At 35.1% G+C, this 14277-nt stretch overlaps 1 protein-coding gene across 2 annotated transcripts in view; it reads right to left on the reverse strand.

Annotated features, from left to right (window-relative positions):
* Positions 1 to 251: 251 nt before the first annotated feature.
* Positions 252 to 14277, reverse strand: part of MOSPD2 (motile sperm domain containing 2) — a 32046-nt gene continuing 18020 nt past the window's right edge. For both annotated transcript variants that reach the window (XM_084201305.1, XM_084201306.1), the window contains 7 exons: positions 11323 to 11493; positions 9060 to 9172; positions 5667 to 5763; positions 4821 to 4917; positions 4037 to 4166; positions 2788 to 2890; positions 252 to 2120 (listed from right to left, as the gene is read on the reverse strand). In XM_084201305.1, the coding sequence (XP_084057431.1) occupies positions 1974 to 2120; positions 2788 to 2890; positions 4037 to 4166; positions 4821 to 4917; positions 5667 to 5763; positions 9060 to 9172; positions 11323 to 11493 (858 nt within the window). In that variant the 3' untranslated portion in view covers positions 252 to 1973. The remainder of the gene's footprint in view (positions 2121 to 2787; positions 2891 to 4036; positions 4167 to 4820; positions 4918 to 5666; positions 5764 to 9059; positions 9173 to 11322; positions 11494 to 14277) is intronic.

Below are 14277 nucleotides of genomic sequence, written 5' to 3' on the forward strand. Positions count from 1 at the left end.
CCTCCCATATGAAGTACCTGCAGACTAACAAGAAAGCAAAAACCTCAGGAGATGAAGCTATTTTTAAAAGACTAAACATTCAAGACTATGTATTTCCTCATATTTATTATTTAACTGTATTTTTCTAAAATATATTAAAATAGAAAAGATGTTCATCTGATTCATACAAAGAAAATACCAATAATAAAATAAGTAATAAAATACTGAAAATATATGAAAGCACCAAAACATTAAAATATTCATATTGGCAAAGACTCTAAGAATATATTTCTGGCAATTATACAGTAAAGTGCTATTCAATCCACCCAAATTAAGGAACTGGCATTTTAATAGCATGGTTATTGTTATCTTAAGGTTACAAATTACTTTGTTACTTTTCTCACTAAGACAACAACCCATTTCTCGTAAGCAAAGCATTTGAGTTGCATGCACATAAAAAAGAACCCAAGTAACAGCTTCATTATAAGCAGTTAACAATATTAATTGCCAAATCATTATGAATACAAAATACTGAGAAACAAAACAGGCAGAAATGAGATTAGTGAGAAATTAAGAAAAAGCAGATGTGGTAAACCATTGTATAAATTAAAAGAGCACAGAAGGCTATGCACCAAACATTTATGCAGCCTTGCTTTGTACATGGCATTTTTTTAGTAATCATATTGCTGGGTTTATTAGTTAATCTGTTTATTATTTTAAGCTGCCCTTTTCTATTTTCTAGAAATGATACATCACCAACACACTGTAAGCAAAAAGACAGAAGCAGAGTATGACCTTTATTTTTCCTTAACAATCACTTCTCATCTATCGAAGTCAGCAGACAAAACCAATAAATCTGTTACAAAGCCAATCTGTAGCAAAAATTAATTCAAGTAACATAATTCTTTTAAATATCCTAGAGTGAAAATTTTAAAAGTATGAAAGATACTATCAGTCTCCTTTTAAGTTTTCATCATTTTAATATACATATTTACAGCAATGAGTACAAAGAATCCTTGTTAGCAAAGTTCTTTCTAGCTTCATGCACCATTTCCACAACAATTTCTGTGAAATGGCAGATATAATACTTTTATGTTGCCTTCAAGTGTATTTAATCTTCCTGATTTGACTTGCTTTTTTTCATAATTTCATATGTAATTTAACCGTATTGCACAGCTCAGAGGAAGTTCTTACACTGACTATTTAATAGCCTTTTTATGAACCAAAAATAGGCCATCACAGTAAAGAAGTCAGCTCCCACACTCCTTCTGTAATTTCAATACAGGTTGCTTTCCAAAAAAAAAGAATAGGAATAGTGTCTTGTCTTGTGCGTATGTTACTTGGTAAGAAATGTTTACAATGACTTTTCATTTAGAAGAAGCACAAAAATAAGGAACTTAACCAATGAGAGCAATGAGTCTGAATTATCAAAATAATTACTAACAACAAATATCTTCCTTTATGTGTATGTACATACACTGAGTATATAAAAAAATCCACCTGTACTACATAATTTCTGTAAATTTTCCAGGATGAACAGATTAACTTTGGAATACACTAAGGTGACTGCTTGCATCTTCTATGGGAGTGATTCAGAATGGAAGAATAAATATGATGAAAAAAAATGAAATATTGTATTTAAAGTAGTTGAATAGAGGAAAAAAAAGCACAACAGTCTTGAATAATGTTGTATTTGGTTTCCTCCTTCCAGTTCAGTAGTTTTTATTGAGTTGTACAGTGAAAAGAGGTCCTAGCTTTAACATCTTCCTCATGCCCTATTGTAGGTGTCAACTTAAACAATAATTTCAGTAATTTTGTTTGCTGGTCAATAATTTCTTCTTTTTTTTTTTTCCCCAGTAAACTGTTCCTTGATCATTGCTGTAGGCTCCCAAACCTCATTTTGGCAGTTCCAGAATCCAAGTGCAGCACTGCAATCTTTTTGACTCCAACGAGCCATGATAGGCAGCAGCACATCCAGGGCACAGCAATTCTTTTTAGCTTCTCTGGGCATATGCCAGGTAGAAGCAGAAGGCAGCAACAGTAACAGATAGCAGTGATAAAACAACTGACAGCTGCTGGAACCAGAGGCAGCGATTCATCTGCTCCTCAAGTCTTTTATTAATCTGCAGTAAATGAGTTAGCTGAAAATAGAACAGTTTCATTAAGTCAGAATTACTGCACTTGAAAGCACTTGGCAATTTTGAGCTATTCTGGCAATAAGGAAAAAAAAAGGAAAAGGAAAAGGAAAAGGAAAAGGAAAAGGAAAAGGAAAAGGAAAAGGAAAAGGAAAAGGAAAAGGAAAAGGAAAAGGAAAAGGAAAAGGAAAAGGAAAAGGAAAAGGAAAAGGAAAAGGAAAAGGAAAAGGAAAAGGAAAAGGAAAAGGAAAAGGAAAAGGAAGCCTTCTCTCAGTGGTCTCTCTGCAATACCTTTTCTATCACTACACACTTCAAGAATCTCTCCCACTAAAGGAGCTTCAAATCTTAAGTTATGGGTAAACAAAAAGGCCTGCATCAAGCAGGTGACATCTTTACACTCAAAAGCAAAAGATACCACTGATGCTCATCGGTATGTCAGATCTGTATATATACAAGAAGAATGAACAAACTGCATTGAAAATTTAATGATTATTAAGTCATTATCATTAAACAAAATAATTAAATCACTATCACTGATGTAGTTACCTTCAATTGCTGAGACATTCAAAGAGTATAATTCATAAAATTCCAAAAAGGTTCAGTAAAAATTCTTTTTATCTCTACATATTCTATAATTTGGCTGAATATTCAGCACAAAGGGATATGCTATTACCTGTATATGTAAATCTTCATTAGTTTTTGCTGGAATATTAAATGCATTGTCTTTTAATGTCAGAGAAGAGGGCTTACTACTTTCTACGACGTGACACCTGAGCCTGTAAAAAGGAAACAAGAACACACACCAAAAATCACAAATTTAATGCAACATTGTATAATTAGGAGTAAACAATCCATCTTAAGAGGATAGTCCCTGCACTTTTAAAATTTAAGACACAATAATTATAATAACACTACGTTTAGTCTAGGTTTGCCAAAAAGTAAAGGTCAGGTTTGTATTTGTGAGTAACCAATGTACACAGCACACTTGTAATCAAATAACTTCTCTCTATTGTTTCAGGGTCTATCTTAAAAAAAAACCCAAATAAATTGCACCACTTATGCAAGGAAGCTCAAGGCCACTCACATGATGTAGATTTTAATCAAAAAGGAAGTAAGGGATAAGCCCTTGAAGCAAACACAGAACAAGATTTAGGCATCAAGACTCACAAAATACTTTTTCCACAGCAGTTTTGGCCATGAGGGGGTAAAGAAGGCTCCAAAACATCAACCCCACAAACCCACAGAAAAACCCCAGGAACAATCTATGGCAAAAAACCAATCAAAACTGCAGGGAACTTTTCCTAGACATGCTCAGTGATACCACCCAATGTGACAGGATGAGAGGAGAAGAGCAACAGGTGCATTTAAAAAAATGTATGGGGAAATGTATTTTTCTAGTGATTTTTCTAGATTATCTTTTCACCAATAAAGACCAAAAATACACATATGAACATGTGATAGGTTTTGGAGAAATTTTCTACAAAAAATATTTCTGATTTTTAATAGTAGAAAGGGAACATTTTTAATACTGTCTAGAAAATACTTTTATGTTTACGATGTCTGCTTTCCTTGACTTCTTCCTTTCAGAAAACTCAAGTGACACATTCTTATTAAAAAACCAAAACCACTATTGTTCATGTGTATTGTCACATGCATTCATATCTTTCCCACTGAACTCTTAATCAGCATGAGAATAACAAGAAAAAAAGAAGAGCACATCCAGAATACCATTTTATACATTAAACCCACATCTAATCAGTTAAAACAGAGCAGAAGTCTCAGCAATGTATTTTGGTCAGTAACCACACAAGTGAATTTGGAGAATCCTTCATTGAATATGATTACACAAGTGCTATAAATCAGCTAATTAATAAAAGCTTAAAAACCCCCAAAGCCCTATGATCAGGAAACCATATGCTTACCTATGTTCCATCACTTTGGTCCTAGGGACTTCTTTCCAAAACTGAGTCAGTTCTGGCACACCTGCTCCAGAGGACTGGTCCATTTCTGCTGCCATTATAAGGAAACGATCCTGCAAAGAAGCTGCAAAACCTGCCCTCAAGGAAGATTAAAAAAACAAAAAAAAGCAACAGTGTGCTTAGATAAAACAACAATATTGCAAGGAGGATAGAAGTATTTTGCACAAAAGTGCCATAAAATGAGAACTTGCTTACTGCAGGACACCAGACACTGTCTTACTAGAAATAAAAACTAGGAAATCATTCTCTAAAGGTCAATAATTCTAATTACAGTTTTCCAAAAATTCTATACGTTCATTTTAACAGAACTAGTTTCATCTTAATAGCTCAAAGACAACCCAAAATTTTGTAAAGAATGTCTTCTCCAGCAAATTTACCTGTCCTTGTAACAATTTAGGAAACTGATTTACTGCAGAGAAACTCCCACTGTAATAATGAACAAGTGAGACAACTGCCACTCAGACTTTTTGTTTTTTAAGACAAGAAACAAAATGGGTGGCAGACAACAGCTGCTTATGCCTCAGTGAAGCAGGAAATCAGTACAGGCAGTTACTCAAATCCTTTCTGACACCCATGTTTTTCTAACAAATGGTACCATTCTCATACAAGAGTCAAGTAGACATGGGCATCAGTCAGTCCCACACACCAGCAAGCACACACAACCATCAGTGCATGTCTAATACTACTTGCCCAGATTTCTTACAAGCTCTATTTTAGTTTTACTTACCACCATGAAGAGAAACTATTATATCTAATGAAGTGCCAGGTTCACAGCTGCTGTTACTGGGTTTAACCCTGTATTTTTCTGGTGCAGTTGTTCTCACCTATAAACAAGAAATATGAAGGATACAGTAAGTGCTTGCAGAAACTACGATTGCTTCATAACTTCTCTCATTCTGTAATAACTAAATCCCCAAAAGCTTGACTATTAGGACAAATCTCTAAAATACATAATTTTGTAGGCAAAATAGGACTCTTGCATATTCCTTTTTTCTGCCTGTCAATTGCATTTAACCCTTGTTTTCTTGCATTTGCTATTTTTCTTTTGCATACATATTTAAAACCAGCCAAGAACATGTAATATAAGTATAAAAATATGAAAACTTTAAGTTATTTTAATGTGCAGAGAATGCAAAACATGGGAAAAAAATCCACAAAGATGCAAATAAACTCCATCTTTCTGAAGCAAACATAACTACTAATTCCTTTGGTGGTGACATTTGCAGATGGATCTGCATTATTTTGGAGTATTTCTAACTTGTTTCCAGCCAGTATTTTAAAAGAAATATTCTAAAAAGATGACTTCTCAAAAAGTATTTCTCTCACTAAAAAAACAACCATCACTTTAGCTCTTTTTTACTCAGTGCTCCAAAGATTTGTAGTACTAATTAACCCCTTTGAGGTGGTACATTGTAGGCATGAATTCAGCCAGAAGATCTTTGATCTGCTTCAAACATCACTACACAACAAAAAAAATTTGTTTGTAAAATGGATTTAATAGTATTCTTCCTCCTGACAGAAAACATGAAAAAGTTACAAAGTTAGTAAACCAGACCACACATTAAACACTTACTTTAAAAGCCACTACATTTTTAGCGACGTTTGTGAGAACTATCAAACATTTTTTCTCTCCAGTTTCTTTGGATCCAAAATATAACTCTTCTGCTGGGCTAATAGAAAATTTAAAAACAATTAGTTTCTTTGGATTATCTTTAGAATAGATCATAGAAAAAACTTGGCCACACCTCCAGGAAAATAAAATAGTTTCTACCCTGCCGTTACAGTCAGCATAAACAGATTTTCATCAAAAAAAGCTATGAAAACAAAAAGCAGAAATTTTGTAGTGAAGCTCAGTGTTGACTCATGACAAGTGGAACTGGCTGCCTCAGCTGATAACTGCCCTTGACTTCTGCCATCTGTAACAGCAGGAACAGCCAACAGATACTCATAGTCAGCTACTGCATATCTTTGGGCAGTGTGTTAAGGGAAAGCATCGCTGACTTTAATTTATGCTCCTGTTAAGGAGTGTAAGGTGACACAGACAGGGAGGAATTTCAACCTCGACCATCCATCCTTGTCATGGATATAGTGCACACATAGAAGGCAGATATCCACAACTGGCAATCATTTCAACCACGACAGCTGAATTCACTTGTACTTATGAGTCAGTCTTCACATACTTGTGGTACCACATGCATAAATAAAGTTATTGCTTGTTTTTAATATTCTTGTGCAATTAAGAGAGTCATGCATGAGCTATTTTAAACCACATCAAACTAACACAACTCAATTTGGATAAGCATTCAAATGAACACTAGTAGGTAAAAGGTAGGGCATGCTCATATAATACAAGTTGAAAGGAAACTTGGGTAGCAAGTGAAGAACTTTTCTTTCATTATGTCACATGAGGAGCACGCAAAGAACTGCTATTCTACTCCGTACTACTGAACTGCATATACTTTTTCAAACCACATGATTTTTTTCCCATGTCCTCTTTTTGGAATGCCAATTTCATGTTAGTTTGACCTCCTCCTCAAAAGACTTCCTTTTATGGTACCAATCCTTCTCCTGCTTAAACCAGGGTATGAGCTGAGTAGAAAAGCCCTTGGTGCTGCAGGGCAAGTGTGAACGCCCATGCCAGCAGCAGGTTCCAGGGGTGACTGCGGTGTTGGGGTGCTGATGTTTTGCAGTGCATTAGTCAGTCCACATGACAAGACTACTGCTTTTGTGGTGGGGATAAGGAAGTGTGCCAAATAAGGTAGAAACCAGAAAATGGGTGGGTTTAAAACCGCTTCATAGGGTAATTCCCTCTTCCTCTCAATATTCTTTCAATTCCAAATTGTCATTGAAGTAACCAGTGCTAGGGAAGGGAAGGAGTACAGCTACAACATAGTTTAGCTATCTTAATAATGTAGTACTGCAGCTGTGTGCAACAGTGATTGCAAGATGAACCATAAATGAAACAAGAAAATAATCAGCCTCAAAATAAGCCACAAACATGATCAAGGGAAGGAACATTCTGCCAGAGCCTGATCCTTCTTGTTCTACCAATTATGGTCATTAAGCAAAGGAAAGAAAAAAAAAAATACAACTTGGGGACCACAGCTCTATGGCTCTTGTCAGTGAAATCAAGTTCCACAGCATTTGGGGTAGGTGGCATGTAGCTATTAGGAGGGTGGATTGTTTAAACAAACATCCAAGCTTTTTAACTTTCACAGCTGCAGGAATTTCCTTACTCTGATGGTGTGTGACATAACCAGCTTGTACTAGAAATTCTTGTACCACAACACACCACGAGCTGCTCCTTTGCCAGACAGTACAAGGGAGCTGCTGCTTTTTGTCTGACCAAACAAATTCATTTATTGAGGAGGAAAGTCAGAGGCAGCCTTTCATTGTAAGGTATACAAGGCAAATACAATTGTGGTCTAAATGAGGGAGACAGCTGACTCATAAGCATGATTAAAAATACAAGAAACAAAAGAGCACGAGGACCCAGATTTGGTCCGTGATTTTATGGTGCCAGAGCTGCAGTGCCTCAGCTGTGTGCTCAGGCTCCAGGCTGCTCCCTTCACAGAGCAATGCTGAGAGATGAGCAAGGATGCAAGTTAACCAGGGTGGCAGAGCTTATGGTCTCTGTGATAGGTGCCTACAACTGGTTATGAATGGCACTATATAGTATTGGCCCAATCACCTTCAGTAAAATGTCCAGAGCAACAGCTGCACTCAGGATTTTACTTTAAAAACAAAACAAACAGCAAGAACAATGGAGACACCAGTATTTTATTTTCCATGACAGCAAGACTACAGGTATTAACACCTCTATACTTGACTAACTTTACTCTTCCATGTGTTGCAGTCCATGTAAGTTACTTCTATTCAATGACAGCTTGAAGTATTTTAAGAGAATAAAAAGGAAGTTTCTGGGGGTGTTTCTGCTTGTTTGGATTTTTTTTCTTGTCTGCTTATGATTTGTGCTCCTCTCTTTTTTAATTAAAAAGTGGTTGGAATACACATCTAGCATTTGTGATTGTCACAGAAAATGTTCAACATTCTTTTATAATCCCAGTTCTGCAGTCTACGCCTTTGTCTTGCCATACAAGAAACCAAGGCTATACAGAGGAGGTTTTTAATTTCAAAATTAGGAAAAATTTACACATATAAAATATATTTATGCTAATGAGCATGTCATTATTAAAATTCATTCCAAAACTAATTCATTACAGCACTTGAAAAGTTAGCTAAGAAATTACCTAAAAATTAGATATTTTCTTCATTCATCTAATAGCAAACTGAAAGTGAAAATAAAAGTTAATATCTAAATCAAATTCTAAGCAAGCATCTTAACCTAGAAGGCAGTGAAAAGAAAAAGTGATACTGGCTAATTGATTTCTTTATTTTAGTTTAGTGATAAAAATAACTGTGAGATGCTGCATCTTGGATGACAAAACCTTCTGGGTAGATATGTCATTATAGAGTCCTTTCCACACAAAATAAATTGGACCCATTAACAAGTTTAACTGGTGGAAACTATTATGTAGACATTTATACCATCATAAGCCAAAAGAATTCAAGCAAGATTTGACAGTGAAAACTGTCTTGAAAAAAACTTTGGTTTTTCTTGAGCCAATGAAATCAAACAATGTCAAACCACTGCTCTCATTACAGATAAGGACTTAACTTAGTCAGATGGTTTCGCAATATAAACAAAACACTTCTACAATTCTGTGGAATATACACCTATTTGTACAAAAAGTATACCAATCTTTGGTGACACCAGAAGATTCACTGAAAACTTGTAAAACCAGAAAAAACTCTTTGAGTTTTGTAAAAATCCATCTTAAAAAGTTGTTTATAATTTGTTTTCCTCTAACAGTCTGAAAAAAAGTTTATTTTGAAAACCAACTAGTTCAGTACTCAAGTGTCCAAGGCACATTGTAAAAAGGAAATTTAAGAAAATTATTATTACCTGATATGTAATAAAGGTCCTTTAAAAGTGGTTAATGCTTTCTTTGCATTTTTTGGTTTGACCTCTGTTTTGTCAGTTTCCTCTGATTTGGAAATTTGTTCTATAGAATTCATCTGAGTAAAAATGATAGTTATAATGATTAACTAGAAACCAGGATTACATGTTACAGAATCATACAGATATTTCAAAGAATACAATGAGGCTTATTTCAACAGTTTACATATTACAGACCAAGCTTTATATATATTCATTCCCTGAAAGTGCTTGAAGCTCACTGAATAAAATGATTTACTATAGAAATTACATAATACATTAAACGTGTATGAAACACAAATTCTGCTTTGGTTTTTTTCTATGTATTTTCCTGCTGGTCAAGTCTGTTTTTGAAAACTCCAGACACGATAAGTCATAGCACATCAAAGATTATAAAGCAGTGGTATTATTCATCCATTGCAAATCAAAATTAAAACAGATTAAAACAATACAATCACTGTACCACTGTAACAGAAAACACAGTACCAATTCCACACTTCATTGCATTGCAGGGTAGCTAAACATATCTTCGTTGCTCTTAGATGAAACTCCGAAGTATTGCAGAAAATAAAATAAGTAATGCTGATTGAATTGGTGCTTTCAAAACTGCAGGTACATCTTAGGTTCTGAGGGTTTTCTCCTATAACATTAGGAAAATACATGCAAAACAGGGCAGGTGCTGGGGGGGGTACGGAAGACTGAAAGAATTAGTGACATCATGATTTCAGATCAGCTGACTGAAGAGTTTGCTTAGTCTCCTTTTTTTATTCCATTCTTAATATGGAGAAGAGACATGAAGAGAACTCAGTTCATGCAAGTTTGAAGTATGGGAACAAAAGGAATACAAAACTTTATATGAAATAGGCTGTATAGAAAGACCCCACATGGGAACATTTTTAATAATGATATAAAAATGGTAGATAAAGGTTAGTGTGTAAATACATTGCACTAGTTATATGTTGGGCTTTGTTTGACATAAAACTACTAAAAAATATTACTGTAGATTACAAAAGTGGAAGCACCTACAGGACAGGCACTTACTAACCAAGTTTATCCCTCATGATTCCCTGTACTGAAAAAAATTATTACACTGAATAAAAGTGAAAACAATTATATGCTCTATGGTATTTCAAGAGTAAAAAAAATAAAAAACCTAAAATACCTTAAGTAGAAAGCTAAGTCACCCAAGCAAATTAAAAGCCAGCAAACACTGAGGCCTCTTAAGTACCAAAGGCAACTCACACACAGAGCAGAAATTCTCCATGTTTCTGTATGTGAGAATCATAGCTACTAAAGTGTGCCCCAAGGAAAACAAGCTACTGAGTCTAACTGTGGTTATGCAATGCTTCCTTTTGACCTTAAGGTCAGTGAAATTATCTTTTTTTTTTTCCTAAAAGCTGGCCAAGTTGCAAATAACAGCTGGACTAAGTGAGCTGCACATTTCAAATTATTCTGACAAACCTGTAACAGTAAATGAAACTGTATTCTACTCCACTAAACAGAAGTTTTGCAAGTAATAGTCCAAAATTAATTATGATAATAAAGTAGTGAGTTTCAAATTTTTTTCTACTATTTTCAAGAGCAATATCCCCAGTTAATATTACTGCATATTCCTAAATATAACTTCATATGGACTTGTGCAAAACAATGCCTTTATTTCTGTATAAACACCACTGCAAGAAGATTATGTTGCAAAACATGATTGATGGAGTAGGAATACAATTTCTCCTGAGAATAAATGAAAACATTTAAATGTTGAGATTTTATCAATAATTTAAGAAAACAAAGTAACATCCAATAGTGCATAAATATTTAACAACATTTTTTCATGTACATTCTGATTTAAGCATCAGAGAAAACTAGATCTATTTCAAAATGATCACCACTAAATATCCCAAGATTAAAAAGAAACCTACTAGAAAAACAACATTTGAAAACAAAACACAGAAACCTTTTTCCTTTTGCTGTACAATTCACTATATCCCAAGAGACAGACTAAGTACTTGGTGCACATTTTATGCATTCTGAAGCATGAAACTTGTCTTAATACACCAAGAGTCAAGGTTGAAACTGCAATTATAATTTTTTACTTTTCCTGTGTTTTTTTGCTAAATTTGAAGTCAGAAAACTGTAAAAACATACAACACAAAGACAAGTAACCTAAATTATACACCTCTTGTCCCACTTTGTAACCATCTAGCTAGTCTTGCCTAAATTTTCACTTAGATACCTTTTTCTGATTAAGGTTTTGTGCTTCATTCAGCTCCCCAGTTTCCTTGGTGTCTGTATCTATCTCTTCTTTACTTTCATGCTCATCTTCACTTGTAATGGGCCCATTTTCACATAAAGGAGTTTGAAAATCATCATCAACCAATGGAGGATAACTGTACTTGAAAGAATCCTGAAAGATAAGGATTTATAAAAGATGAGTTAGTCAAGAGGATTAGAAGTACCTTCTCAAGGGTTTTTTAAATGGAAATACAGTCTTTGTTTCTTGTTTCACATTACTTTTATGTTTCATTTATCCATTTCAAGTTGCACCCCTGCACAGAAAGCTGACATCAAGAATTTCTACTTTATCATCAATAGACTAATAAATACAGTCATCCAATGAAGCCAGTAAACTGTAACTTTTATTTATATTCACAGCAGAACTACAGAAGCTGGTCTATCAAGGATCAGCATTCAGAGTCTAATTGCTGAAGTTCTCTTCTTAGTTCTCAAAAATGTGGCTTAAAACTTATGACAGCTATTTCTAAAAATATTTCAAAAGTGATGAAAAACATCAGTTATTCCTTGTTAGTTTCATAATGGCCACTTTAAAAAAAGGAAATAAAGCCCAAAACCATAAAACAACCCCAAATAATCCGTTAAGTTAAACATAATGTGTGTGTGGACCTTTAGCACATTCTGCAATTCAGTCCTCTAAATTGATTTGGCATTCCAAAGACTAAAGACCATATTTAAGACATCTGAGTAATGCAGCAGCAGAATACTTAAGTTCTCAATGACTCTACAATACTGACATCCCACATTTGACAGAAATATCCAGCTTCCCCTTATCCAAACCAACAAAGCCTTGTCATTCCCTTCCAGCATAGGATGAAGGACACATAACAAAGTGACCTTAATAGAGGGAATTAATTTTGCTGCACACATTACTTGGCCTTGTTAATCCATGCTTCTGGATAGCTTCAAGAGCTGAGTTGTCCCACTGATGAGATTCTGTTTTAAGTCCCACACTTCCTAGTCACAGTGCCTAAGTTTCAGTGACATGAGTATATCTACTAACAGGGTGAAAACCTCAGCCAGGTAAACAAGACATTTATTTAATGCCTGATACATCCATTCTATAAACTTAAGGCTCTTTTTTAATAGCAGATCTAGAGAATGCATGCTACTACTTTGGGCTGGTTTTGTAGAGGTGTCTTAATCACAGTAGTGATATATTCCAAGACTTCATGGCCACCATGTGCATGTAGTCATATGCAAGCTTAGTCATGTCTTACCTTCAAGCCACTGACCTATATAAGGTACTTCCAAGAAAACCTGTGGGCTATCAATTTAGATACCCAGGTGAAAAGCACAGCAATTGCACACATTGTTCAATATTGGCACCAGTACAGAGAATCTCGATCAATTCATCCTTGTTAAATCCATCTTCTGACAAAGAAAGACTGGGCAAAACAACAAATCAAAACCCTACTGTGTGTACATGTCTTGTATCAAAGTGTACATGGTATGTACTTCAGTCTTGCAGAAAATATTACTGAAGAGATAAATCTCCCTGCTCAGTCAGAAATGTGTATGCCTTAAGAACTGGACTGTTTCAACAGCTGGAAATGGCAAAATATCTGATACAATGGATAGGAAAGCCAGAAAACACTGAGTTAGAATACATTTATTACTAAATGAAAAATATTACCAAGTGGCTCTTGAGCACCTAACCCTAATTTTCCAGGCTGGCTAGCATCAGCTTGCTCCTAGATCTACCCTGGGCAATTTTGACAAGCTCTACCAAAATAAACCTGCTATAAAGCAAATGATCTCTGTCCACTATGGACAAGAACAACTCAATGTATGGATTAGCAATATGGTAACAGCCACAGCCAACATACTGATGAGGACTTGAATGGAACTTAGACCCAATTCATAATCTGAAGTCTTGCAAAACCCAAGTTTTTATTTTCCATAATTAGTTTTACTGCTTTTGGTACTTTGGAGACACCTTTGCCCACTAGTTGTCTAAAATAAAGCATGTAATATTCCTCTTTCACAGCTGGCAGTCAATCAAAGGATTTTAAAGCTATGGAAAGTTTCTGATTCATCTTTTGAGTGACCCTGAGAGAGACTTAAAATATGCTTAAAGATAACTTCATTGAGACATTGAAGTTGGAGGCTTTCAACAGAAACAAAGAACAGTTCCCTTAGTTAAGCAATCACTGACTCCAAGTTCAACACTGTTAACTCTACAGATTTTTTTTTTTTTTACTTCCAGAACTAGCCTCTCTGAAATACAAAGAATGTAAGTGCAGTGGAATCCACATATCTCCCCAAATTAATCAGCCAAACTATCTGCTCCACTGGCAAGACTTGGCTCTTCAAAATTGGGTCCTGGTAGGGGACACAGCAAAGGATGCACAGATATGCTGTGTTCTTCACTGGTATTAGGCTCGTGGCAAATATGAAGATCTGTAACTAAATGTGTTGAAATCAAAGATGACAGAGAGAAAATCAGAAGGAGGCAAAAAAGAAAGTGTGCCTCACAAATAAAACCAAGCACTTGAGAGAAAAACTGAAGGAATCAATTTGTGCAAGTCAGATACTGCATTTCAAAAAGCAAGGCTTGACAATACTAATTATAGTGAATTGTACTCTAGCTAGCTGCCTCAAGAGAAGCCAAGGTTAATCACATCAAGAAAGGTTAAATTCTGAGAAAGGGCATTAAGTTGTCTGCTGTCTGGTCAGTCAAAAATTCCCTGTTACCAGAGATGCAAAGATCCTGCTTCACTGTATACACTGAAAAAGTCTTGGGAAGAAAGATTTAGAGTACAATTTTGGAGTTTCAGTATTTGCTAACAATTCTTCCAAATTATGACAGTTCTGAGGTTAACAGCTCAAAACACCCATATAGTGAAACTCAGCAGTTAGACAAAGCATGTGCTGGTTCAAAATACAGGGCTCT

The sequence above is a fragment of the Fringilla coelebs genome (genome assembly GCF_963513975.1).
Source record: "Fringilla coelebs genome assembly, chromosome: 2".
In the NCBI taxonomy this organism is placed as follows: domain Eukaryota; kingdom Metazoa; phylum Chordata; class Aves; order Passeriformes; family Fringillidae; genus Fringilla; species Fringilla coelebs.